General features: G+C 43.7%; 2 protein-coding genes across 7 annotated transcripts in view; one reads left to right on the plus strand and one right to left on the minus strand.

The window, feature by feature from the left end:
• Nucleotides 1-1229: 1229 nt before the first annotated feature.
• cep89 (centrosomal protein 89) overlaps nucleotides 1230-26429 on the minus strand; it is a 40520-nt gene continuing 15320 nt past the window's right edge. For 5 of the 6 annotated variants that reach the window (XM_040164188.2, XM_040164196.2, XM_040164182.2 and 2 more), the window contains 2 exons: nucleotides 8730-8878; nucleotides 1230-2369 (listed from right to left, as the gene is read on the minus strand). In XM_040164188.2, the coding sequence (XP_040020122.2) occupies nucleotides 2096-2369; nucleotides 8730-8878 (423 nt within the window). In that variant the 3' untranslated portion in view covers nucleotides 1230-2095. The remainder of the gene's footprint in view (nucleotides 2370-8729; nucleotides 8879-26429) is intronic. The other variant, XM_078084905.1, reaches the window with a different exon arrangement.
• Nucleotides 8735-24625, plus strand: LOC120810016 (E3 ubiquitin-protein ligase RNF182). The gene is made up of 2 exons (XM_040164216.2): nucleotides 8735-9085; nucleotides 22271-24625. Exons 1-2 carry the CDS (start codon nucleotides 9022-9024, stop codon nucleotides 23014-23016), a joined length of 810 nt encoding a protein of 269 aa, XP_040020150.1. The 5' UTR covers nucleotides 8735-9021; the 3' UTR covers nucleotides 23017-24625.

Raw genomic sequence — 26429 nt, forward strand, 5'->3', positions numbered from 1 at the left:
TAAGGTTTCTTCCCTTTTTTTCCCTCTTGGAAGGGTTTTTTCATTTTTTGGGGAGTTTTTCCTGTGCCGATGGTGGGTTTCGGGACAGAGGATGTCGTATGTATACAGACTGTAAAGCCCTCTGAGGCAAATTTGTAATTTGCGATTTTGGGCTATACAAAATAAAATGAATTGAATTGAAAATTGAATTGAATTATGAGGCTTCTTCTGGGGGGATCCAGAGGCATTTTCAAGTCAGGTGATATATCACCTCCAGCATTTTCATAAATGTAAATAAACGCACCAATTATCCACAATAAAAAAACACACACACAGCTGTGTGTTCTGAATCCAAACTGTAAAAATCAAATCTACAGTATATGTTTGGAAAAGGGACGTTGAGTTTATGACTCTATGACTGTTCATCAGAGTGACGGCCTGCAAGGAAGGAATTGATCTGGAGTCTGGCTGGTTTGGCGTGCAGTGTTCTGTGGCGCCTCCCACAGGGGAGAAGCAGAAACAGGTTGAGACCTGAGGGGTCGCGAGTGGCGCTTCCTGCCCACTCCCTGGCTGGGGGTGTAGTCATGAAGAGAGGGCAGGCGGGCGCCAATGACTTTCTCTGCAGTCGTGAACAGGGCTGTTTACTCTGCATCTCTGTTGTTTGGTGGTCGGTCCAAATGCAGCAATGCATGTGCAGAGCACGCACTGGATTAATACAGGGCTCGTTTCTATCAGCAATATGGACAGAGAAGGTCAGAGGGGCAGAGTACATACTCTTAATACCGTACCTACTTCTGATGCATCTGCGTCAGCAGTCACGGTACTCTTATATAATTGTTATGAATCATAATGTTCATTGAAGCACATTGAGGATGTCTGTTGCTGACTACCGCTGACTGAGAGGCACAATGCCGGTTGGATTTGCTGGCGGCCTTCTACCGTCACACCCGGTGATGACTGGGGTCCCGCATCACTCTGCAGCTAGCGTACGAGTCTGAGCCGCGGCGCCGTCGTCATGCTGGTCTAAGACGGTCAGCAGGGGTTAGTGGTACATCTCTATTCAGACAGCACTCTGCCTTGTGGTGTCAGTCTGGCGAAGAGGTGATGTCATTGTGTCTCAGTCACATCATGACAGCATTTGTATTTGATGGGCATTCCTCTCAACGATGGAAGTTTTACGACTGTTTTGTATTGGAAAAACAATTATTCTGAAACAAACTGCCCTAAGAAATATCACTTTGAGTCACTTCCACTGTGTCTGATCCAGATTTAATAACAAGTCAGAATGACACTTACAAATTCAGAGACGCCAGCCATGCCACATAATATATTCTGAGCATTTTAAAAAGGTAGTAATAGTTATAATTATGTGAAAATAGAGCCAAGCATGTGTAATTACATGTGCGTTTCTTTATGCACAAACACGTGTTTTATATTAACACCATTTCAGGTTTTGCCTTAAAATACAAAAAAACAGTATCCTCTTCAGGAAAAAAGGCTCAATTTAGATCATGTTCAACATTCTTCTTTCCGCACAGTGCTCTCATGTCTGCCCGTTCTGTACCGTGTAACATGACACCGTGAGCACGGTAATGCCATTATGGCATATGCCCAGCAGGTGGCAGCATTGCCTAAATTCATTAAGATACACGAGCCTTAATTAAAATAAATAATGCAACTTTCTCCTATGTTGGTTGTACTTGTCAATCTACTATACTAGCTGCATAGTTGGTCTATAAAACCCTGAGAACAATTTAAAAAATTCAAACAGATGCAAATATATAAGCTTATAAATCTTGGAAGTCTACATTTGGCCGTGCTCTCGAAACTAACCTGTTAAAACCTGAGCTGCTTCATTATGCTTTTTTCCCAATGTGTTTCACTGCAATCCTGTTGTCCAAAAAGTCAAAAAGACTGATATGCTTCACTTCTAAAGGCTGGATTCTACCAGAGAAGTTAACCTAGTTTATACTAGTTTGGTACAGAGGATGTTGCAAGTTTTCCGGTTTTATTGGCAAAACAAAGTTGATCTGGCAAATGCTGGTACGCTGACATGCTCACTACGGAAACTAATTTAGTCAACCACACGGCCCATCTTGCCTTCATGAGCAAACACCTAGCAATAGAAATCCAGTCCATGCTTGTGTCTCTCTTCCAAGGAATTATCCTGGTGGTCTGAGTCACATTTAGAGCCGGACCTCCTCAGGAGCCCAGGGCTCTGATGAGAGGTGAAGACGAGGGGCCCGGCGCTGATTGTCGGAGCCTCTGCAGCCTGAGGAGGCCGGTCCGGGGAGACGCGGCCGTGGAGGTCCGCAGTGAGAGTGCCTCTCATCTGTTGGTTCTCCCTGGTTGCTGCCTGCCACAACACTTCCAAGTCTTCCTCCACCTCCCTGGAGGAGCGGAGAGAGGAGGGGGAAACGAGGAGGTCAGTTAGTGAAGTGCGAGCTGATAGGGTGACATTTCAAGTCACAAAGGAAAAGGAAAATAATACTAATGTGTAACTGAACCCAAATGAAGAGTGCTCTGAGGTTTAACAACAGCTGAACTGCATCTCTGATCCATTACTGCGCCTGCAGGACTGTCTGGTCCTCGCTGCTCATCCAAAAACTCTGTGCTCCCGGGAACGCTGTCTCTCTCCCAATTATTTCCTAAGTAGTGCCTGAAGCTTTGTGTTTTCTAAGTGAGAGAGAGCAAGGCTCACATCGGCAACAGGCATCATAGAGCACTATCATGGTTCTCGTTGCTTTGGTTATATTTCGCAGTGGTGTTCAGGCGTATTGAAGGCCCTCCACCTGCAAACGCAGGATGCTGCAGTGACAGCAGCTTGCTGTCGAGCAGTTCAAACACCAGCTTCAGGAGTCGGAAGGAGATGCTCTTCTTTTATCTAAGTCTATCCGTTTGTTGCTGTCAGGGATATAACATCAACAAATTGTGACCAGATTACGATGAAATGTGCTGAATGAACCACACTTGGCTCAACTAAATCACTTGATTTAGCTGATAATCTTCACTGATCACTTGAGCTTTTGAAACCTAAACAGCTATTAGGATTGTATTGACCCTCATGCCTTTCTCACCACACAAAAACAGATATACTAAGTACAGTTAGAATACATAGATTAAAACATCAAGCACTGGTTTTACATTCAAACCTTGGTCAGGACCTTTAAGCTGATTCAGATCAACTGGCACGATGCAGGGAAGTGTTTCTATATACAGAAGCAATCTTTGGGGGTCTGCGAGGGCGTTTCACTGCATTCACATCATATGGGAATAAGTGTCTGAGTGGTGCAATTGTTAAAGGCTGTAACTTGGAAGCGGCACACATTCAAGTCAACTGATGTTTTTTTTCCCATCAGCTTCCTTGTACTACGCAGGATGAGGTTATATCCGCATAATCAGCACCGCGAGAGCCGTGATGACATTTAAGTCTGTCTCATCGTGGTTATAAAGTGAGCATAATGTCTCAAAATGTGGTCTGCCTGTGGCGAGGGGAAAAAAAGCTCTGTTCTCTTCCCATTAACGTGTGTTTGAGCCTTTGTTAAGAGGACCCTTTTTTAATACGATTACACAACTTGATCCAAAGTTGAAATAAAGTTACTGTACCCAATAGAAAGTTTGTTTAAGTGCTAACAATGGCCTTCCAAAAAGAAACACTTCACTTGACTCAATCATCTTTTGGTTTCATGACAGTTGTTGTACCTCTTTTGTCCGTTACTCTATGAGGGATAACAGAGAAGAACAATAAGAGCCCGGTAATCACCTGCGTGAGCTCTTACTGCCGTAATGGCAGACGGATTAAAGCTCTTCCGTCACATGACGTTGGCACGCGTGGACTCGGTCATGCGCGTGTCACAGCGGAGGCAACGTCAGCACAACTGTACAACTCAAACATTGCACACAACTATTAAGACTTCAGAGCGTCGTCTTCAAAGAAACCTGCGGATTAAACTGTGTGCAGACCGCTGGTTTGGACAGCATGACATGCTGCACCTCCAAATGTGATTCATTTCACGCTGCTCTGAGTAATCTCGTTGAGCGGCTGGTCTGCTCACAGCACAGGATCTCCCTCACACGGCCCGCTAAGAACACCGCTAACGGCAGCATTGCAGGGCATTGGCTGGAGCCTTTTCTTCCATTGTAATCATTCTGGGGAACTTTTCATCCTGCCGCCACCATCAAATTGACCAATGTTGGTCCGTGAGCAACACCGAAACAGTATTTCAGAACAATCAGTAGGACATATTTTGGCGGGCTACATCTGATCCAAACTCATCTGATCCAAACTCATCTGATCCAAACTCATCTGATCCAAAATGTTCAGTACAAACAGGCTTTGGGACGGCTGCTTGTAAGTAAGGACTGTTCCTGAATTCTCAAGGCTCCTGGTCACCGAGCCTCAGCTGCAGCTTGTGTTTGGTGCTAATTAGAAAATGTCCAATGTGGAGACGCTAAGATTGTAAACGTGCCAAATTTATATCAAATTTTTCTGGATAAACACCATGAGATGTATTTGGGTGGTCCGGTCGACGGGGGTTGTGCGCCGTCATTTTCGAGCGGGCGCTGCTTGTTGGAGGAACGCTGTCGTCGGTCCCCCGGGTCCCTTTTCACGCTCATCAAAGTGAAGATTACCTAATGATGTTTCCAGTGGCGGCGGATGAACAGTTTTCTAGGACAATCCAATCAATTTCAGCAAGCACCCCAGAATGATTAAATGCACAATTAAAAAAACAAAGAAAACAATTAATGGTGGAAAAACATTACTATTATTATAATATTAAAAATATTTGACATTTATTCCAACTTTTCTTTGTCCCCCTAATATACGTTATATATCACATATTAATATTCAGTGCAATATATATTACATAATAATATTCGCTATCATATACATATACAGTGGATCCGGAAAGTATTCACAGCGCTTCACTTTTTTCACATTTTGTTGTGTTACAGCTTTCAGCATGCAGTCCAGCAGCTCGTCTTGGAGGCCTTCAATCACACTGGCTGTGTTCCTTTGCTCATCCAGCACCCCGTCTGTGGAGGCAACCACACCCAGCAATCCGTTCCGATGACACATTCTCGTCATGCCCACAAAATTCAGCATGAGCGGGTCCAGCTAGCCGATCCTTCCTGGTCTAGCAGCCTCTAGAAGCTTCTCTCCTATTCAATTTGCCAAACGGCTTCATAGACCCGCCCCTTGTGGGCCATTTCTCCGTGGCCCTAGCGCTGCTGAGACATGCCGACAGGCAAGGAGGACGTGCAGGAAAAGCATATATTTGCCGCGGCTATAATATTTTACAAACATTACTCTGCATGTTCCTTACTTAAAAAAAACACATATGGAAAAAAAATATATATATATTATTATTATTGGGGGATTTTGTGGCTCCAGAACGGGTGCTCAAAGGGGGAATGGGGGGGTCAAGCCCCACGGCCGTCTATTGACCAGCCACCCCAGGCTGTTTCACAGAGTGACGTACCAAAAACACTTTCTGGAGTAAAGACCCCCACAGACTCCATCTTCTGCTAATTACCTCCAGCCCAAACAGCAGTGCACATATGTGTTACCCATGGCAACCACAAGCTGCTCAGACAAAATACAAAGAATAAACTTTCCTCTTATAGTAGGTGGAAAATAAAATAGGTGCGTGTGTATGTGTGTTTTTGGTGGGAAGGTTGTGACCAGTTGGTCCCACAGCTGCATTCTCACCCACAGGCTCAGCAGCAGCTCTTCTACCCCAATAAGTCTCCATTACGATTATTGTTTCAGTAAGCTGCAGCCATCTTAGGATTCGGTCAATTGCTCTTCAAGAGATCTTCCCCCTCTAGACCCTCGCCCCAGCCAGACACTAACATTATTAAATGTTATCAGAGCAGCAGGGTTTCTAAGTCTGGATGGGAGTCGCACTGGCATGAGACAATCCGTCCTTAAATAACAATTCAAGAAAGTCTTTGTCCTTCTGTTCGCTAACTGAAAAGTAGTGCGTTCCTTCGCGAATACATTCATGACCTAATAGCCCGACAACCAGTTTTACCAATGGCTGAGTGAAAGTCAATGTCACCGGCTTTTCTAAATTGAATACTCTGAGATCCATAACTCAGGAGAGTTTTCAATTTGCCGTCTGGCATGTTTTGGGTGATCAATGTTTTCTGCATTTGTTGGATCTCCTTATGCTATATTCAAATACCGCTTCTGTTGAAGGAAGAAAAAACTGTGAATTAATTTCACGATACATATTTATATATACATCGTAAAAATATAAGCAACGTGGGTTATTTCAGTCAAATTGAGAAACGGTTCCTTTGGTCCTCTCTGCTGCATCGAAGAGACACAAAATCCCTCCTGAACTGATAAGAAACCAAGGGATAATGAACACTACTTAAATGTGTTTATCTGCATCCACGGGCTTTTGCATTAATGATGCATGAGGTTCAAAGCTTGTGTGCCATTAACGTAAAAAGTCAGTGAAAACAGGATAATAAAGACTGCAGCAGCCACAAGCACCAACAGGCTTCTACGGATGAAGACTGAGTGTATCACTAAGCTTCAACAACAATATCTAAGTAACAACGAGTTGACCCTACATTTAATACTCCAGGCCTGCACCCTGGAAACGAATGACACAAAAAACATTATCTCTCCACATTATCTCGCCTCTCTCTCTCTGCAGTGATGCGGTATGATCCCATCCTAGCAGAAACTGCTGCTACAGCACAGGAAGAATACAAAACGGTGCTCCGCAGAGGAGAGAGGCAGCGTTTGCTTGTGTGGAGGTGAGACGTGTGACATCAACGGAGTGGACCGCTACGCGGCTGAGACCCTGACGTCCTAGCTGAGACCGGGGGACACCCGCTTTCACAAAAGCACGAGTAGGACAAGAACTCACCGCCAAGTACATGGATAGTTCTGCCTGTTGGCTGGTAAAGGATCCTGCTCTGTTATTAGGCGGTCAGTCGGGGCTTCACACGCGTCCCAGTGACTCACAGCATCCAGAGTAGAGCGCGTGTTTGGTGAAGAGGTGGTCTGCGCAGTTACTCAAGGCCAGCAGGACCGAGGTCTGTGGTGACGTGAAGCCATTGCAAGTGCTGTGAGTGATGTGCTTGGTAGCGTCAGCGCGCGCGCGTGTGTGTGTGTGTGTGTGTGATTTGTCATTACGATGCCCTCAGGGCCGAGCAGGACAGGATCTTCTCACAATCTGATTAGCTAGCTTTCATTTGATAGCAGCGGGCAGCAGGCCCAGGGACAGAGCTAAAAACAGACCCACCAACGAGGGAGTGAAGGGGAAGTGGGAGATTGTTTCAGGAGCAACAGACGACCAGTGAAGTTTGTCATGGCCGTCACACTGTAGCAGTAAAAATATTGTTGAACAATGTCAACTCAGCAGATGGCATTTGTAGTTTCCTTCATATACCCCTTCGACTTTGCCTGTTATTTTGGTTATTACAGCGGAACGAGATGTAATCAAATGATTGACGTATTATCACCATGTGCAGTGGATGCGGCAAAATGCGAAAATATTATTATTCACTTTGTGTTCGACAAAATGGATGATACACAAAGCTTTTTTTTATGCTTCATTGCATGATTTCTATTCATATTTGAGGTCGTAGTGGCGCCGGGAACCGCAAGGTTGGCAGTTCGAGCCCCGGCTGCTCCATGTCCATGTTGAAGTGTCCCTGAGCAAGACACCTAACCCCTAAATGCTCCCCAGGCAAAAATGTAAAAAGCCATGGGTTAAAAATGCAATGTAAGTCTCTTTTGATAAAAGCTAAATGACCTGTAATGTAATATTTTTGTTACGTATGTTGGTAGCAGCAGATTTTAATTGGCTGATTAAACGGTGCACCTTTAATTTGATACTGATGCTTATGACCTCAATAAGCAGGCAAACAAGATGCAAGTAAGAACATAAGCTATTTCTGTGTAGTTATTCTTAACGCTGGTCTTCGGATCTGATTCCATAACAAAATCAGAGGAAATGACATACGCAGTTTTACCAGAATCTCATTGCTGCGGCTAGAAGCAGTGCTTTGCCTCCCTGGGAGTCAAGACTGACATCACACTGCAGGAGGCCCAGGCCGTGCTGCTAGGCTCACCGTGGGGGGGGAAGTCACTGGAAAACCAGAACCGGGACTGAGAGGAGCAGATTGTCACCCTGCTGCAATAAACCGAGAGGTTTTCCAAGGGACTCTGGTGCTTCTAAACACAATGGTTTTTTTTGTCAACGGAGAAAACATAAAAGTATCCTACATCAATGCAAAAGGCATTTGAGTCGGCGTTCTCTGTTGGCAGAACTATGCATTGAAAATGTGGCGTACCGTACTGCCCCTGTAATTGTTAAATCAACGATGTGCTGAACCGGATGATAAGTGGCCTTTTGGAGTGAAGCAATGTCAGAAAAGGACGGATGATTAATAAAAAGTCTGACACCGATCTGTTGGTCTAGACATCTCCATCTGCTTGTTGCCTGCAGTAATTGTCCTGTTTATGAGACTGGCTCTGCCTTCGTGCACCTTACGGCTGCCGCCCCATGTCTCTGCACGCACACACACACACACTGTCTCCTCTCTCTCTTCCTCCTCCTCCCTTCATTCACACATTCTCTCTCTACCCTCCTCCCCCTTTCCGCCCGCCCGCATGCCTCCGACTGTTTCTCCTCCACTCTCTCCTTCCCCTCTCTCTCTCTTTCTCTCCCTCTCCCCCCCACACACTCTCTCTCTCTCCTACCTCCTCCCTCCCCTCATACCGTTTGGACTGCAGCAGTCTCTCCTCAGCCTCCTGTCTTTCTGTCAGCAGCCTCTGCAGGTGAAGGATCTCCCTCTGGTAAGAAGCTGTCCTCCCCTCCGCTGCCTCCTCCAACCCCGCCAGTCTGGTGGTCGCCTGGCTCCGGTACACCTGCTCACACGCGCACGCACACACACACGCGCACGCACACACACACACACACACGCGCGCGCACACACACACACACACACACACACACGCACACCCACAGAGGAATGAGATGTGGAGTGTTGCTATGAAGGAGGCGGATCTACATGAAGGACAGCGCACCAGGGACAACTGTGGTGGAGGAGGGGGACTCACACACATCGGGACAAGGTGAGGAACCACACACACACACACACACACACACACACACACACACACACACACACACACACACTAACCTTCTGTGGAGAGGCTTGTGTGTACTTCTACTGTATTTACAGTTCATCGTTTGAATGTGTGTTTCAGAAAACAAATGTAAGTTGTTGTAACTGCCGATCAACGGCTGTTAAACTGTGGACAGTTGGGAAGCACTGCAGGTGGTGCAGCGCACACACACATACACACATACACAGACACACGCACACACTCTCACAAGTGGCATGCATGTTTGTTGCTGTTTTGACTAGAATAACAGTCATGGCAGAAAAGCAAAACAGCAGCAGGTGAAGTAAAGCGAGAAGGGAGCTAGAGAGCCAGAGGGAAATGCAAATGCACATAAAGAAGCAGAGGAGGTTCAGCGGGTCGCTGCTTTGTGCCCTGCAGATGGATATTTAGTGAGAAGAAAAACAAGGACACACAACGTGTGTTTGTCCTCTATTTATGTGTTGCATTGGAGTTTATCACCCTGTTTGCTAGATAAAGTGCAACTCAACAATTTGTGTTGCTACCCTTTCCCTCTTAATGATTATGGATTATAATGTTGCTGGCTTATCTGGATTTTTCGTTGTTATAGTCGTTATGGAAAAGGTGTTTCTATACTGATATACTGAATTAGTGCTATATTTCATACTGATTTTAATCTTTGGCTGTATTTGCAAAACAATCTTTATCCTGTCTTCCAATGTAGTACCTGTGGTACGATCAGAGGGCTGCTGGGTTGTAATTATCTGAACACGATGTGTTCGCACAAAGCCTATTTTACTGCTCCGGCCTTTTCTCCGCAGAGGTGAATCCTTTTTCAGAAAAGTGCCAACAAGTTTTAAATGCTTTTCCCGGGACAACCAATCCCAACCGAGGAGACAATCCTGTCTCTCCCGACAGAGACACGGCTTGAGTTCATGTGGGGAGATCGCTGATAGTAATGAACAGAGGGATCACATACAATCAGTCCTCATGATGCTTATTAAAACAAGTGAGATTGCTTGTCTCCCCTCAACAACTGTTCTCCTATCACTGCTGTGTGTGTGAACTACTTGTCCAATGCTCTTTGGAATTGCTTGAAGATTCCCCATTATTCCCTCAAGGACTTTGGAGCATTAATGTTTCACATTTCGTATCCGTCAGTCTAGGGTGGTGGTTTACAATCATGTGAACATTGTGTGTGGCTGTGGTTTGGTCAATTCCACACATTTGGTATGAATGTTTGGCATCGCTTTAGAAAGTGTTTTCTCTCAAAGAAAAGGGTAGAAGCATGAAAGAAAAATACGGAATTTCCTGGGACGGATTTGAGAGCTAAGAAGACGTCATGAGTTTTGCTCCGGGTAAAAGGGACTTTGGGTCCAATTAAGTTTGACAGTTGCAGTCTCTCTATCCCCCATAGCTCAACAGCTCAATGCCTCTTCCACATGGCTAGAAACTGTTGCAGAAATGGGATGGCACCTCTTTCATTAAAAAAAGATCACTTTAAATAAACCCAATAGTCCATACAGAAGCAAATCAGACCATCATCATCATCATTTCGTCCAGTTTCATAAAGAATAATCGACATCTTACATTAGAGTCCACACAATGGTGGAATTAACCACGAAATACATAATGTAGCTTTCCACCGTATCCCACATACAGACGTCAGAGCATAGACACACCCAGTATGGGAGGATAGACACAGTGGAAACGCTTGTTAAGCAGTAAGCAAATTCTAAAATGCTTGCTGTTGAATAAATGTATGAATGATGTTCATACATCTGCACCGGAGATTATTGGTGTTATTTTGTGACTACGGGACACGGTGAATCTACTACTGATGTATCTTGACATCGATTGGGCACATGTGAATTACACATACAGGCGTTGACCTTTCCCCAGAGCACATGATTTATAACACTGTCATTTCATCTGGTACCTGTCTCCCCCGTTAAATCATCTGTGACAGGCTGAGATATACAACCGCACTGTCTCTTGGAGATGAAAGATTCCATATTCCCCCAAAAGCTCATGTTTTTAACACGGACACTCTGCCTTACGTGAGGAAAAACACGGTTTCTTTGTATTCCTCTTTTTAAGACAAGCGCCCTACGACGCCAACTAGTAGATATTACATTACAGGTCATTTTAGCAGACGCTTTTATCCAAAGTCACTTACACTTTACACTTTAAACCCATGGCTTTTTGACATTTTTGCCCAGGGAGCAATTAGGGGTTAGGTGTCTTGCTCAGGGACACATCGACATGGAACATGGGGCAGCCTGGACTCAAACCACCAACCTTGTGCTTCCCAGCACACCTTCTCTAACCCCTGCACCACGACCTCGTATTAGATGCATAATTTATGTTAGGCGTCAACAGTGACTTTGAAAAATGTTTCCATTGAATAGAAGTCCTGTGTTTGTTTGACCCGTCCATCGACCATGAGTCCTCCCTTATAGACTTCTATTGAAAAGAGACGTCTGCGAATCAGTAGATATATTTCCATTATTCTTTCCAGTACAAACAGTTAAAACTCCCTTAATTTAATCATTAAGTCATTAGGTTTACATGTTGTAAAATTCCCTAATAACCGAATCCAGAGTTATTTCTTAAAGCGTAATGGTGGGTGAGCCGCTGTGATGCAGTGCTTACGGTTTGCTCCATAGAGCTCAGAAGAAGTCATTTAAAACCAAGCAGTCAAACCTTTTGGCCATTCATGAGCCACTTCCCCAGGAATGAACGGTACCTCACCCTCAAAAGCTGAATCCGGTTCATACATCCGTGGGACTTTGATACTCTTTGTATTACGTCACAGCCTGAAAATGGTGTTGCAAGTAATGTGATTGATTAGACATCTGAACCACCTCTTATTGAATGATATATTGCCGCTGTGGAGAGCAGGCTAGTGTGTGTGTGCGTGTGTGTGTGTGTCTGTGATTACATGACTTGTGGGGTCGTAAATCACAACCAGCAGAATACACAGCAAGGCGAGTTATTGTTTGGTTGACATTTGAATAAAAAATGAATCCAAAAGACACCACACCACAAACATTGTGGAGTGGTTTAAATCATGTGTCTCAAATTTGCTGGGGTGACACTTATCTGCATCAGTCACTCAAAGCTGACAAACCCTTATTTATGCATAACCCAAAGATTTAATATAATACAAATGGGTACATTATACAGAAATACCGCCCCGCACTCTTTGTCAAGCCAGCCAAAAGTGGCCATTTAAAGCTTCACCTTCTGAAGAGCAGTACAGGAAAGATGGGCTTGCCCGCTTAATCCTGCAGAGGTGACGTACTGGTCTCTCTTCTCCCGGTGGCTGGTTCTCCTCACAAGAAGATCCCGGTGGTTATTAGGTGGCAGCATGTCATCAGCCACCACCATGCTGCAGTCTGACGTACTTTGTGGGCAGCAGTGGTGACAGGCTATTTTCCATTTTCTCATATAATGAATCAAACCGAGATGGATTTAAGGTAAACATAACCAACATGTTGACCTATGGGGTGTAGCTAGAAATTAAAGTGCTAATTATTTGTTGGTGCAATAACATTGTTTCAATGTTTAACGCTCAACGTTTCAATGGCTAATTACAGTTTTTCTCAGTTGCTTTGGTACATTTCTCGAATCATCCTCGACATTTGCAAAAGAGCACGTGCATTTCTCTAACAACATGGATTACCGGCAAAAGCCAGTCTCTTGCTCAGTAGTTCATCTCTCAAAAGTAAATATCTGTGTCAATGAACATGTCAGTGCCATCAGAATGAGAAGGTGTTGTGTCATTGTGTACGGACGAGACGGTCACTACTGCAATTTGTCGACAGACCATGTCAGTGAAATACAGAAAGGAAAAGACAGCTCTGCATAGCACAAAGGTAAAAGAGGAAAAAACGAAGTAGAAATGTGAACATAGGACAATCTCCGTAGGGGAAACTGCTCATGCAGTGCTGTATGAATTACAGTGCCGTCTTCCTACACCTCCTGACAATCCTGTCTGTTGGGCCACAGATTCTCATCCACCTCACAACAAACATCTTCTCTTGCATGGAAAGAATCTTTTAGTGTCTTATCCAGCCTCTGCTGTGATGTCAACACACGCTGCATTCGTGGCAGCCAGAAGGGTCATCTGTGTATGTGGCGGGCGATCTTACACTTTCCATTTCCATGCTGAGAAAACTTCCTCAATGGCGTTTAGGAACGGGGAGCAGAGTGAGAGGAACTCCATCAGCCTCCTGTTGTGGGTCGCAAACCATTGCCTAATGATGTTGGAACCATGGAAACTGACATTGTCCCAAACTATCACGTACTTTGTCAATTCATCTCCAATCTGACCCTTCCCTTGTTCAGGAGACCCCTGTAGAGATTTATACACTTGCCAGTTGATGGTTCATGAAATGCGCCTTTGTTATAGAAGATCAAGATTCACCTTGGACCACTTTGCCAATTTAGGATAGATTCAGAACAACTTGTTCAACCATTGGGCAGTGAGACTATTCTACAGAGACCCATTATAATACAGTTTGATCAACATAAGCAATTGATGATGTAGGAAAACGCAGAGAATTGTACACAATCATTTGCATGGATGGAGCATTTGCAAATTACTCAAGAAAATGAGAAACTGCATTTTTGATGTGAAGTGACACAATGATGTGACGATTGACCAGAACAATTTCAATTCTGCTCTGAGAAATGTCCCAAAGCGACTGAGAAAAACTGTATACTCAATTTCTATGTCTGAAGTTGCAACAAGATCCGGCTGTCATGCCTTATAAATATTCCTTTGAAACCCATCTGGTTGTGTCCCCATCAAATAACGACACCTCGCCCGGTGGCTCTCTCCCTGACCAGAATGCAAATTCCCAGTTGTGCTCTGTAATGAATGAAATTGGTATTTTCTGTTGGAGAACTTTAACCTGGAAAGCCTCCAAAGCTTGCCCTGAATCTCCATCAACCCCCCTGGGAGGGGTGGGGGGTGGGGGGGGGGGGGGGCAGCGCGGCAACAGCATGAGCCCAGCTGAAGCGGTGACATTTAGCCCTCATAACAAGTTGAGCTGAGCAAAGCCAAACCAATACAACCCCCCCACCGTCGCCCCCCCCCCCCCCCCCCCCCCCCCTCCTGCTGCAGCCCAGAGGCTGGCTGACCTTCTCCACACGGTAAAAAATTCATGGCATGAACAGTATTTTTGATACTACAATTCAGGACGTTTGGTGTTGTATACGAATATGTTTTTCATTTTGATTTATACATTTATTTGTAACAATTGTCCACTGGAGCTTAATTAGGCACAAACCGGTACGCACACACACACACGCACACAGACCTGAGAACTGCTCAGTAGTGTTTTGTCAGTAGGGACTGAGATTTGATATCAGTCTGGAAAAAGCTATTGTTCCTGGTTTTATCTCGTGTAGGTGCATCAGCTTTCCATGTGCAGGTTTTGTGCTCCCTGTGCACCCGAGCTCCGACTCTCAAACTCGTTGAAAGCACATTTCAGTCAGTCGACTCACGTTTCATGGATTTTTATGTGAGAATAGATTATCATGTATATGGCATCCAGACTCAGACCTGACAATAATAACTTCCCCTGCTGAAGCCCAGAGCCCCCTGATGGATGCTGATGGAGCGTTTGATGCACTGCGCGTTGCAGTGAAGCTGTTCTCTGCTTGAACCTGCTCCCAGGCTTCACTCTATTTACTAAAATGACCAGTCCTCCGGTTTCTTTGTTTGTTTTCAGGAAATGCAATCTCCAGTTGATCCTTTGGGTCCAACCACCTGTTTGAAACCCACAATGCATCAGCGCCGCCATATGTCCTGCCTCACGCTGAAAAACTATCTGTGCTGCAGCTAACAACTGCTGCTACAGTAACAGTCTGAATGTATATACAATCTCCTTTCATCTGTCAACATGCCATCATTCAAATTAACACCTCACAACCACACCGTACCCTATAATAACATTCATTAACACCCAACTCAAAAGTTTCAAACTCCCTACGGCAATGCCTCCATTCTATCCGCTACAAAGCATCATGGCAGGAGTAAACAAACTGACCTTTTCTGCTGAAATTGGCTGTCTTGTGTTATTAGGTAATGAAGGAGTTTAATAGGGCAGGAAGATATCAACTACATGAGACTGCACTCTACACCTGATCTTACTGCGTCTAATAAAAGTGGGAAAATGGATGGGTGCATAGTGAGAGAGAAAACAAAAGTTGTCGTCGGGGAAAGAGTTGCTGTTGCTCTGCTCAACTTGACTCGCTGGTTTGGAGTTTTACTTGTGGATAGTCACTGCGGATTTTGGGTTCCAAGCAAACTGACCCTGAACTAGTTGGAGTAAAAACAATGCAGTCTAATTGGTCACTGATTGGTGGGAGAGTCATCACGAGCAACATGACACATTCTGCACGGAATGTGTCATGTCGCCCCTGTTTTAAGATAGATTGATCCATTTATACTTTATTCATCCCCAGGGGTGAAATTTGTGTGTATCAGCAGCAGGTTACATAGTAAATGTATGCATGGAATTAAAAATGCACAATATATACACAATACAGTAAAATACCAGAGCAGAACATATTGAATTGCATTTAAGAATACAAGTATATAAAAGCCAATCTAACGTCACTTTACATTTTATAGTTCACTCTACCCAGATTTAAAAACAACTCAGCTGAGGATCCTGCGTACAATGAGGTGGCGCCATTATCAATGAGACTCTAAATAGACAAAGGGAACTCGTACAAACATGATCTTGTGCCCTGCCGAATCATGCAGTGGAAAAGAGGCGACAGTCTTCTCCTCAGCTGTCTCTTTACTGGACGGATTCCAGTGGTAGACATTGCCAGTCCAACAGAAAAGTGCTGTGGGTGTATTGGTTGGCTCCCAGTGGCTAACCAGTGACTAATACTAAAATTATACTGTGCGTCCTGTGAGCAACAGGAAAAACCTGTGTGTTTCTGTGCAGCTATAATATGAATATGTAAGTCTGTGAAGCAGGTAGGTCAGCAATCTTCTGAGTAAAGGGTAGAAGTAACAACGTTTCTCCTGCCGACCTACTGCTGTACAGCATTAAATGTCTTAACGTCAAGGAAGATCTGATTTGCCACCTCTCACAATGCTCTGCTGTCATGCCCTTTTGGTTAAAAATCGCTGACCTTTGCTGAGTGAAGCTCTCGTAGCATGGGGCAGTCCGCCGGAGTGACGACGTTGGCTCGCAATGGAAAAAGATAACTATAGCAATGGGGCGGTGTAACGTAAGTAAGATTAGTGAGCCTCGCTGTCTGCCGGGTTTTAAAAGTTTCAGAGCATGAGGATGTTGAAGCAGCATTTCCCAACACACACACACAAACAGTCAATGTCCGAATCACATGGTCATAAAGGGAGGAGGATTAGCAAAAGCAAAATGCAAAACGTGTGTGTAGTTCGATGGCGTGATTTTGATACTTACTCTAAACATCTTGTTGAGGTGTAGAGCAATATAAGCTTAATGTAATAATGCAGTTAAGTTAGAACTACAAAGAAAATCTTTTAGCACTCGTCTGTGTAATTCTGCAGATTAAATCATGTTTTTGTTCTGGTTTCTGTGTGTACAACGTGATCTCCAAAACCTGTTCGTAAAAGTGTATACGAAAATGTTGAACATACAAATTCGTAACAATACATAAGAACTGGCGGGGGTTAACCACGCCCCTTGAGTGAACGACATGGCGGACCATGTCGGATTCTTGAGTGAACGTCTCTCCGCCATGTTGGATTTTTTGAGGGGGTTATGGTTAGTATTGTATTTTTACAATTTAACATTGATTTCTCGTTAAAAATGCAATCATAACACGTTTATTTTACATCGTTAGACTTCACAAAGTGTGTTTACGGGGTGTAGGTCCCCATTCACTTTGAATAGGGTGACGATTTATTTTGTATGTATCACTACGAATTTGTATGTTCAAGATTTTCGTATACATTTTTACGAACACGTTTTGGAGATCAGGCTGGTGTGTAAGGGTTCCACATGCAAACTAGAATCCAGTAAATATGAGCAATTTCATGTTTGAAGGGAAAGGGAATTACTGCAAATCCGGAGTAGTCATGAACCAAGAGGGCAAATACATGCTAACTATATGCATTGTAAAAGAAATACGTAAATATAACTGGCTGGGATGAGATCCTGAACGCAGTGCAGCATTGCTCTGTGGAATTATAAATCGGCCAATTCAATCCACCTCATCTTAAAAGAATAGCTTTGAAAATCCCAACTGGCTTACTTTTTGTTATCTTTATTTGGATCAATTCCCTTCTGTGTTGTTACTCATACAGTATCGTGTTATTACCATCACAAAGGAATCGTTCCAGCTGCATCCAACTTCCAAATCTACTTTTGGGAATTTCTAGGAAAACCCCCCATGTCAGGTTATTAAAACAAAGCGGGTCCCCTGGATTTAAAATGATTCAGAGTATTACAGCAAATTATCTACACGTTACATTTCATTATATCTGTCAAACATTTGAAGTGGGGGTATTTTCTAAACTTACTTGCAATCGAATATGTACGAAACTATGAACAGTGTCCCTAAACAGTGTTTTTTTTAATGTTTTGATTTAACGTCTGTGTTTAATGAGGGAAGTCTGCCAAAAGGCTGATATGCCACAACGGCTGCATGGACATACTGCTCTGGATCAATCGTGTGATTAAGAGGAGCCTCAAACAAGCAGATATTCAGACAGCAAAGGTCAAAGCTATCAACAACAACCCATGCTGAAAGGTGTCAACATATGCCCAAACTGCCAGCCACACACACAAACACGCACACAAATGTGCAGCCACCTAGGAGCTTAGAAATGTTGGGTGCATTAGGGGCTTCTTGGTGTTCTATTATGCAGATTTTGGCTGTCATTTGCCATAAACGCAGTATACACAGTGTTTCTTCAAATTTCCCTCGCCAAGATCCATGCTGTAAAAAGGTGCCGATGAGACAGAGCGCCATGTTGTACTCGACTTCCGCACCCGGCTCAGGCTTAGCTTTCATCTTGGTGATCAAACACTTTTCCGTTATGCGGAAAAATTTGTTGATCAAAGCACTTTTTGCTCTCTACAAATATTGACTTGTTGTCGATCGTGGTACGTAGCATAAGTCAAGGTGGTAATTATTGATTCCCTCATGGGTAAATTCTCCTTTGGTTCAGCCTCCTTGTAGAGGGCAGGGTTGACTGCAAAACAGCACAAATGGAGCTGGTAGGGATTCAAAAGCCAGAGGTTCATACGACTAAATGTGTCGTTTATTATTATGCCCCGAATGCCAGGACAGCATTATTTGTCAATGCTCATTAAAACAGTCACAAATCTCTTTTACCATGTGACCAAAAAATAACCAGGGATTCAAGTTCAGGGAAATATGGTGTTTTGGTTGCTGGACCTCTGTCGTCCACATTGGGAACTCGCTGAAATGACTGATGCTGCAGTTCTTCTCTGAATGCACGTCTCATTCTTACTAAGCGCGTGTAATCTGCGTTTCATTTAATGTGGAAACAAATAATTAGTAGTAGCTGTAGTGCCACCACGGGGAGGGAGACGGACATGGCAACTGGTCCCCGATTTTTAGAGGGAAATGACGCAACTGGCGGATCCCTGAGTAGTTGCAATGAGGATGCCCAATTGGAGGCTACGAACTATTTTCTGGCTGCACAAAGGATATATTATTATTTGTAATGGTGTGATCAGCTGGTAAGAACACACTGTGCCTGTTCATTCACTGTGTTCCAGGTAAGGTAGAGACACATGAGATGTAGCTTTTATGTACTACTACAATCTATTTTCACAGGTGCTTTCAGTCTGCATTAAAAAGGTAAAATTGTCAATGCTGGGGTGCCAAATTCCACCTCTACTCATAAAATATAAACGTTTCTTTCTTTCCTCCTTCAAGACCCGAGACAAGTGCCAATGTCTCGCTTACTACCTGCTGATTAAGGTGAAGGGGTTTAACCCTGAAACTTCAGCCCAGGCTCACTTACTTCTCCTCTATAATTACTCTGGAGATCGATAAGACAATTTCTAGTTTTGAAGCACCAAGGACTCCGTCAACTGTTCGATGTCAGCTTCAGGAGACCTCCTCCTCTGCTGTTCCTCCTCCAGTCTACAGTGAAGCGAGTCACAGAGAGGCATGCTGGCCAACTGCAAGTGCAACAACCACCAATTTAATCTATATTTAATGGTCATGAATGGATGAAAGCCTGGCTTTTCTTTATATAGCATGTGCTTAATGGGAGGGGGCCCTTCTAATGACGAAGTAAAGTAAGGTATGAGGTATGAAGCACTTTTTGTTTGGAGTCAAACCTTTTTTTTCACAAAAAGTCAGAAACTGCCAACGCTCATCCCCTTCGTCAACCAGTAAGAATACCTGCCAAACAAAGGAATTATTCAAAGCAGGAATTCAACACCCATTATTGAAATCACACATGTATCAGATATTTCAGAGAATATGAATTGTAATTAAAACAAAAATGATGGCTCTAACAACAATATTATGTGTAGCAATACGAGGTTTCAAAATGGTATAATATTGTTCTTATGTTAAAAAAAAGAAGAGCGATGTTCTAACTGGGTTGAGATGAGAATTGATATAGTTTTTAAAAATCTTAAATTGAATCGACTGTGTAACACTGCAGATTTATGTCTGGTGGCGGCGTGCAGAGCGTCTCTCATTCAGTCGTCTTATCCACATTTTACAAGTTGACTTGGGGATATGTAATGTGGATTTGAAAATCACAGATTTGCTGCTTCCCGTCCCTCTTGTGTGATGCCACCGTCTCCACAGCGCCCTCAGGGCACGATAAGAAACATCAGATGTTTAGGCCTTATCTGAGAGCTCACCATACCTCGGATGTATAGTGAAATGTCAGCAAATCTAAAATGCGTTGGTGGAAATGGATCTACTGAATCACCACCGAATGTTTGATTGGTTATCAGTTATTGCGTTTTGTATGTATGGTCTCTCAAGTTCAGTGATGTGAGAGATGGTTTGGGTTTTTAGCTTGAGAATTATAGCTTGGCTTTTGCATCCTGAGTAAGTATCTTGTCATTTCTATATCATTGCTAACTGCGTTGTTTTAGACTAATGATGGACGAGTTGCTTTCAGGAGCTCTTGTTACGTCACATGCTCTCCCATCAGGCGATGTAAGGGTACATCAAGGATACTTGTAAGCTTCACGTGGGGGTTCATTTTAAATCTACATATCGTAGAGCAAGCAAGAATCAGCAATTGTGTTACTGCTCAATACCGGTATCCACGTAGCAGGGTTATCAGTGACGGAGAGGAATGAGAGTGGTGGCAGTAAGTTATTAACATAGTATCAACTTACCAACGTATTATTGTTATTAGTCATAAGATTACCACCATAGCAACACTGAACCTCATCAACACGTTACTTTCATTCCGGTCACAGCAACACGGCTCAGATGTCACCAACAAACATTTAGCACCACATCAGCAGGTGAACGCTGCATAAAAACATGAAGTTCAATTATTGAAACTACATGTTCCCCGAAGGTTACGTTTACAAATGACCCGACAACACGTTGTCACATCTTTTCTTTCACACTCAAAAGCTTCAAAAGATATAAAAATGAATCCAGCTAATTAAAAAGAACAAATCATTAATTTGTAGTCATTGTATTCATTTTTAAAACGTTTTGTATTTTCATTGTATGAAGGCGTTTTTATGTAATTGAAGATGACAGCTCATCAATGCCACAGTAAAGGTCTGTGGAGGAGGAGTGCAGAGGGTGGGGGCTCCTTAACCTCATTCCTTTTCCTGCTCGGTGTCTATGCATTCATGCTCACAGCTATTTAACCTTTTAATCATGACTGACAGTCGTGAGTGCTCCGTTTCTCCATCGAGGAAGCTGCAGTTAATTTGTGTCACCCATTAATTATGCAACTCAGGAGTGCCATGCTCCAATCTGTAGTATGTGATCAATAATAATGCCTCAATATTCCACATTGTGTATTCATATGTATTACGTGTTTTACCCTGTAGAACTTATCTATCTAATCTAATCGTATCTTATCTATTTGTAAAATTGGTTGCTATAGGACGGGATGACATCACCGAGTCATCTCAGGAAAATAAATGGGCCAATGAGTTGTAGTCTTTTTTTTTGACAATTTCCACAGATTGTCTGGGTGGTTTTCTTGCAATAGTTCTGTAATAATGGGCTTTTATCTGAATAAAAAAAATGTATTTACAAAAGATAAGCGATAGATTTTTAATAAAGATATTTCATTGCGTATCCTAGACGATCTAATAAACAAGTAAAAAAAGTAACAGCCACAAAAGGCGTCAATTCAGAGGCTGGTTGTTTTAATGAGATCTGCAACAACTTTACATTTAACACAACATCAGGAGCCAACAGGAAACGTTGAAGGAGCAGATACTCCTTCCAGCTCCCCCCAAAGATCAATAGCAGTCCATGTCACAAAGAGCTGTGGGCTCACACCCTGATCCAACTCCCAAACCGTAAATCATTCATCACCAGCACGTACCGAGAGCACCAGCAGCCAGAGAATCAGGCAGACCCTGACCTTTCCCTCAAACATCTACCCGATCCAATGCAATTTGTGTCCTACTTAAAGTCACATTAAATCAGAATCGGAACCAGAATGAGCTTTAATGGCCACGTATGCTTATGCATGCATGTCATTTGACTCCGGTTTGCACTTTGTTCTCTGCAAACACACAAATAAACAAGTAAAAAGGGCCACACACATCCAGAATGAAGAGCGCCTTCCCTCATCTTCAGTCTGTGGAAGAGCCGGCTTACATCCTCTTTGCAGCTCTTCAGGGCCGGTGGGGGGTCGATTGGGAGAGGTGATAAGGAGGCAGGGGGCGTGAGTGACTGTTTGAGGATGGCGGGGCAGTGGGGGGCGGGGGGTGAGTTTCTCCTGTAGTTTGTGAGTACTTCACGGGGGCCTCTTCACGCTGACGAGGGGGCATTGAGTTCTGCAGTGAGCCAGGGCTTCTTGTTGTTGTTTGTGCAGAAGGTTTTAGTCTGCGTACAGAAACTGATGTACGCAGGAATGACGTTGATATGCAAATGCTGCACTATATTCAACCTTTTCCATACACACCGTTTTCCTTCTCAATGTATCTCTGTCTTGTCCCCCCTTAGAACATGACTCGAAGATGAGCGGCGCTCAGGCTGAGATAGAAGAGAAGGACTCTCCTCCACCCGAGGAGCTGGAGTGTAAAATCTGTTACCAACGCTACAATGCCCACCACCGCCGGCCCAAGGTCCTGGACTGCCTGCACCGGGTCTGCGTCCGCTGCCTCATCAAGATCCTGGACATCGCTGACGGGACGGACTTCATCTCCTGCCCCTTCTGCAGACACCAGACTGAGGTCTCAGAGTACGAGGTGTCGGCCCTCCCCGACGACGCCATCATAATGTCCCGTTTGGCGATGCGGGACAAATCCTGGAGCTCCGACAAGAACAGGGAGGTGCTCCTGACCCCAACGAGTTTCTCCTCCTCCAGCCCGTCTCGCGACTCCTCCAACTGCCTGGTCATCACCATAATGGAAGTGCAGGGGGACTCGCAGCGCTCCCCGACCCGAGACGGCAGCTCCGACGTCTTCGCCGAGCAGAGCCTGGACTCGGTGTCGATGGGCTCCAACGGGCTGGCGGATCAGGACGCCCTGTCCAAGTTCTGCAATCACGTGCCGCGCATCCTGGTGTGGCTGCTGGGCTTCTTATACTTTGGCTCGCTGCCTCTGGGAATCTACCTGCTGGTGATCCAGAGAGTGACACTGGGCATTGCTTGCGTTAGCTTGGTGCCGTCGAGCCTGACAGTTTGCCTGGTGTACGGGTTCTGCCAGTGCCTGTGCCAGGGCATGTGTGACTGTTACTCCCGGGGCTGACGGGGCGGGACAAAGTCGGCTGCAGAGAACAGGCATTTTGGTGTGTTTTTACCCGTCTGTACCCATGATGCCAACACAGATCCCCGACACTTAACTAACTACTAATGGACTCAGAGCCCCAGCAGGATGCGTTGGTTGGAGCGGCGCCCATAACTACATTTCTGTAACATGTTTCTGTCCCTAACATTCGCTCTGTGCCGTGTGTGTGACCTACTGTGACATCGTTTATTCAAGACTGTGTGCCGCCAGAAACCTGCGATGAGTATTAACTTTATACTCCCAGGATGCTCTTCAGTTAATTAACAAATGCCTTTATGGATTACTGCTTTACCCCGATGAAAAAAAAGGAGGGAGAAGTTGTATCCGACTTTGGACACCACTTGAAATTAAAAAGGTTGATTACTTCATTTTACAGCGAGTGTTCTTCAGGTCCACAAGCCAGCACTGATGGTACCACGTGTTACCTAAATATCTCCCCTCAGTGCAAGTTGAACCTGCTGTAATTGTGATAGTGGTTTTGCCATCAGTTCCAAAAGATGGGTTGAATCCTTGCTGAAACACGACTCATCCAAACGTCCCACAGCTCATGAATTAGAAACTGCGTAAGTGGAGCTTTTCCAATTGCAATGCTTTGTTAAACAATGCAAGGAAAATCACCGGAAATGGCTTGAATGTTTGTAATGTTTGTATGCAACGCGGCGAGGAATAAATACAAATAGCTATTGACCATAGCAATTGTGAATAAGATAATATTTGAGCTATTCGACATTCACAGCGAGCTTCGGCATCTTTGCTCATACGTAAGGTTGTGAGCTTTGCTTTTCTAAATGTGCCCTGCTCCTATTTCTCCCACTGCATCATTATGTTGACTGGATTTAGCACATGTGAGGCAGAGACCAGACTCATATCTCAGGTTTTTTGATAGTCTTTTGATGTTAAGCAACAACCCTCCCGTTCAGTTCCCTGTCGTCTTGATTTAGTCTGCTGAAGCTTTGTGGTTAAGGAAAAGTAGTTGAGACCAAAAAGTACATTTCAGTGTGTTAGAATATTTGGAGACATGTTGAGTCGCTGCAGCCGTACCCAACAACAGGTGACACTTCCAGCACGACGTAGAAAAGAAGAAAAAAGGTTATGGCTCTAAATGAAGTGTTTCATTGTGTCAGTGGGACTTGGTGTTCCTGAGCATGGCGGTTTAGAACTTGATGGCTTCACACATTCTCACTGCTTTTGGTGTGCGCTTGGAGCAGTTATGCACAAGGAATTTTATTTTACTTGTAGGAGTCAACCGTTTCTGTGCAATGTTGATAACTGAGGACCCTGGGCTGAAAACATTCTGATAGAAACAACAAACTTCAGATAATTATTTTTCTCATTAAAAAAAGGAAATGTTTTTTTTGTGCTAAACCTCTAAAACGTCTGGTTAGTCCCGTTCATTCTCTCTCGTGAGGCTCTACATTTACTTTCCTTTGTCGGCTGCTTCCTGTCACTGTCTCTGTACCCACTCTGCCTGTGTTTCTCCTTTGATCGACAGCAGCAACTCTCAGACTAGTGCTACACGTCTGGTTTCAGAAGCTACTAGACAATGAAATAAATGGAGAATTATTTTCAATATGTTGCTTGTGATCTTTTTTCCTGCCGGTTGCCGTCATCAGTACTGTCATCGAAGGTCAATCTTGCAAAGTGTGTCTCACCCCCCTCAACGAAACCAACAAAATCCCAAAGGTAGTGGCTTATCTGGAAAGAGAAAAAAACTGGATGCGTAATGTCTCTTAATCCTTTTGGTTTTTTTCTCTTACTATTCTTCAAACCGTGATGACATCTGGCTGCACAAGAAAGATGACTCTTCTAGTGCACCAAAAGAACAAAAACTAAACTATTTATTCCATATAAAATGATGGTAACCGAGCATGAGAGTATTTCTAACTCAAAAGAGATCGATCAGCCTCTTTTCCATATTTTTGTCACAATGAGTCAAAAATAATAAAACAACAAAGTGCCGAATCTGGTTCCTACAGTACGACCGGTTCAGAGACAAAGAATAAGAGTGAGAGACACTCACCCAACTGCCATCTGTTTGCATGTGGAGCCTTTCTTCCTTCAAATTACACAATGTGTGCAGTTGAAATGTAGTTGTGAAAATCAGTATTTTAATACATTTCCTGGTTTTTAGCCTTTAAAAAGAAGCCAGAAATAGTTCCTGTGAACATTTTTACCAATAGCACCTATAAAACACTTTTCTAACTAACCGACACAATTAATTAAACAAAGGGAGGCAACTGTAAGAATCCTTTATGTCTTTGTTTAAAGGCAAATACAAAAAATGAGAAGGTCAAGGGTCAGAGGTCACAACCCCTTGACTGTGATTAAAGGTGGTTAATGTTATATTCAGGTTATTTTTGAAAAGAAATGCTTGTTTAGAGCAGAGGATTCTGATTGGGAAGAAAAGTCCCTGCTAGCATCAACCTGTGACCTGGCTATATTTATATACGCATTCACTGAAATATTCAGCAATTTCAGGTGTCTCAAGCAGATGGGAGGCACATGAATTTTAATTACACATGAATAATGTAGTCATGTAGTCTGTTTTTTCTCTTTATAGCACACACTCAACACAAGATCCTTCTCTTTTGAATTCATGAGGTGACAACATGCACTGCAACCGATAAGAATCTAATGTGAGTGGGAGTTGGTGTTTATGGTTTTGTAGCTGGACACTTGAAAAGAAAGCTGCTGGGTTTGGAAACATTTCAGGTTGGTATGAAATGTGAGAGCCTTTCCTCTGAATGAATCACTGTGAGAAAGATGCAATGATCTGCAAATGGGAGAGTGCGGTGGAAAATATGAATGAAGGAGGCAATTAGGTAAGTAATATAATCATTCAGCCTTAAAATGGAACGTTTGTGAAAATGTGCCATCGTCATGTGGACTATTATTGTCATTGAGACAGTCCATCAACCCATCAAAGTTCGGTTTATGTGAGGTCATGAATATGGTGAAAGATGTTGCATCTGGCGCTTAAAACCAAAGCAAAATCTTTTGTTTTAAACAATATACATAAAAATGACGGTTTTATTGTCCTTCACTAGTTGAGTAGCCTCAATGCGCTTCGTTGCATTTCAACACTTTTGGGGCAAACCATTGTTTGCAGGACATTAACGCTATCTGAAGATCAAAACAAATGCATGAACCAGGACTCCCCCTTGACGGTCCGAAGTCCAACCCCAAGCGTCTCACAAAATCCTCTAGGAAACATCGAATGTAAAATGAGGAAGGTTTCTTCTACACATCTAACATTTACAGCTCTTCTCTTTCAATGGTCTAATTACAGCCAATGGAAATCACATTCAAACCCACAAACACATCTCTTTCTCTCTGGGCCGTTGCCATAGAGACACAAATAAAACTGTCAGACC

Source organism: Gasterosteus aculeatus, chromosome 12 (assembly GCF_964276395.1).
Source record: "Gasterosteus aculeatus chromosome 12, fGasAcu3.hap1.1, whole genome shotgun sequence".
In the NCBI taxonomy this organism is placed as follows: domain Eukaryota; kingdom Metazoa; phylum Chordata; class Actinopteri; order Perciformes; family Gasterosteidae; genus Gasterosteus; species Gasterosteus aculeatus.

What these genes read in the sequence shown, in the direction of transcription:
- LOC120810016 (XM_040164216.2), top strand. Translation starts at nt 9,022, where the DNA reads ATGAAGGACAGCGCACCAGGGACAACTGTGGTGGAGGAGGGGGACTCA. An exon ending in CTCACACACATCGGGACAAG is followed by an intron (nt 9,086 to 22,270) that starts GTGAGGAACCAC and finishes GTCCCCCCTTAG; the next exon opens with AACATGACTCGAAGATGAGC.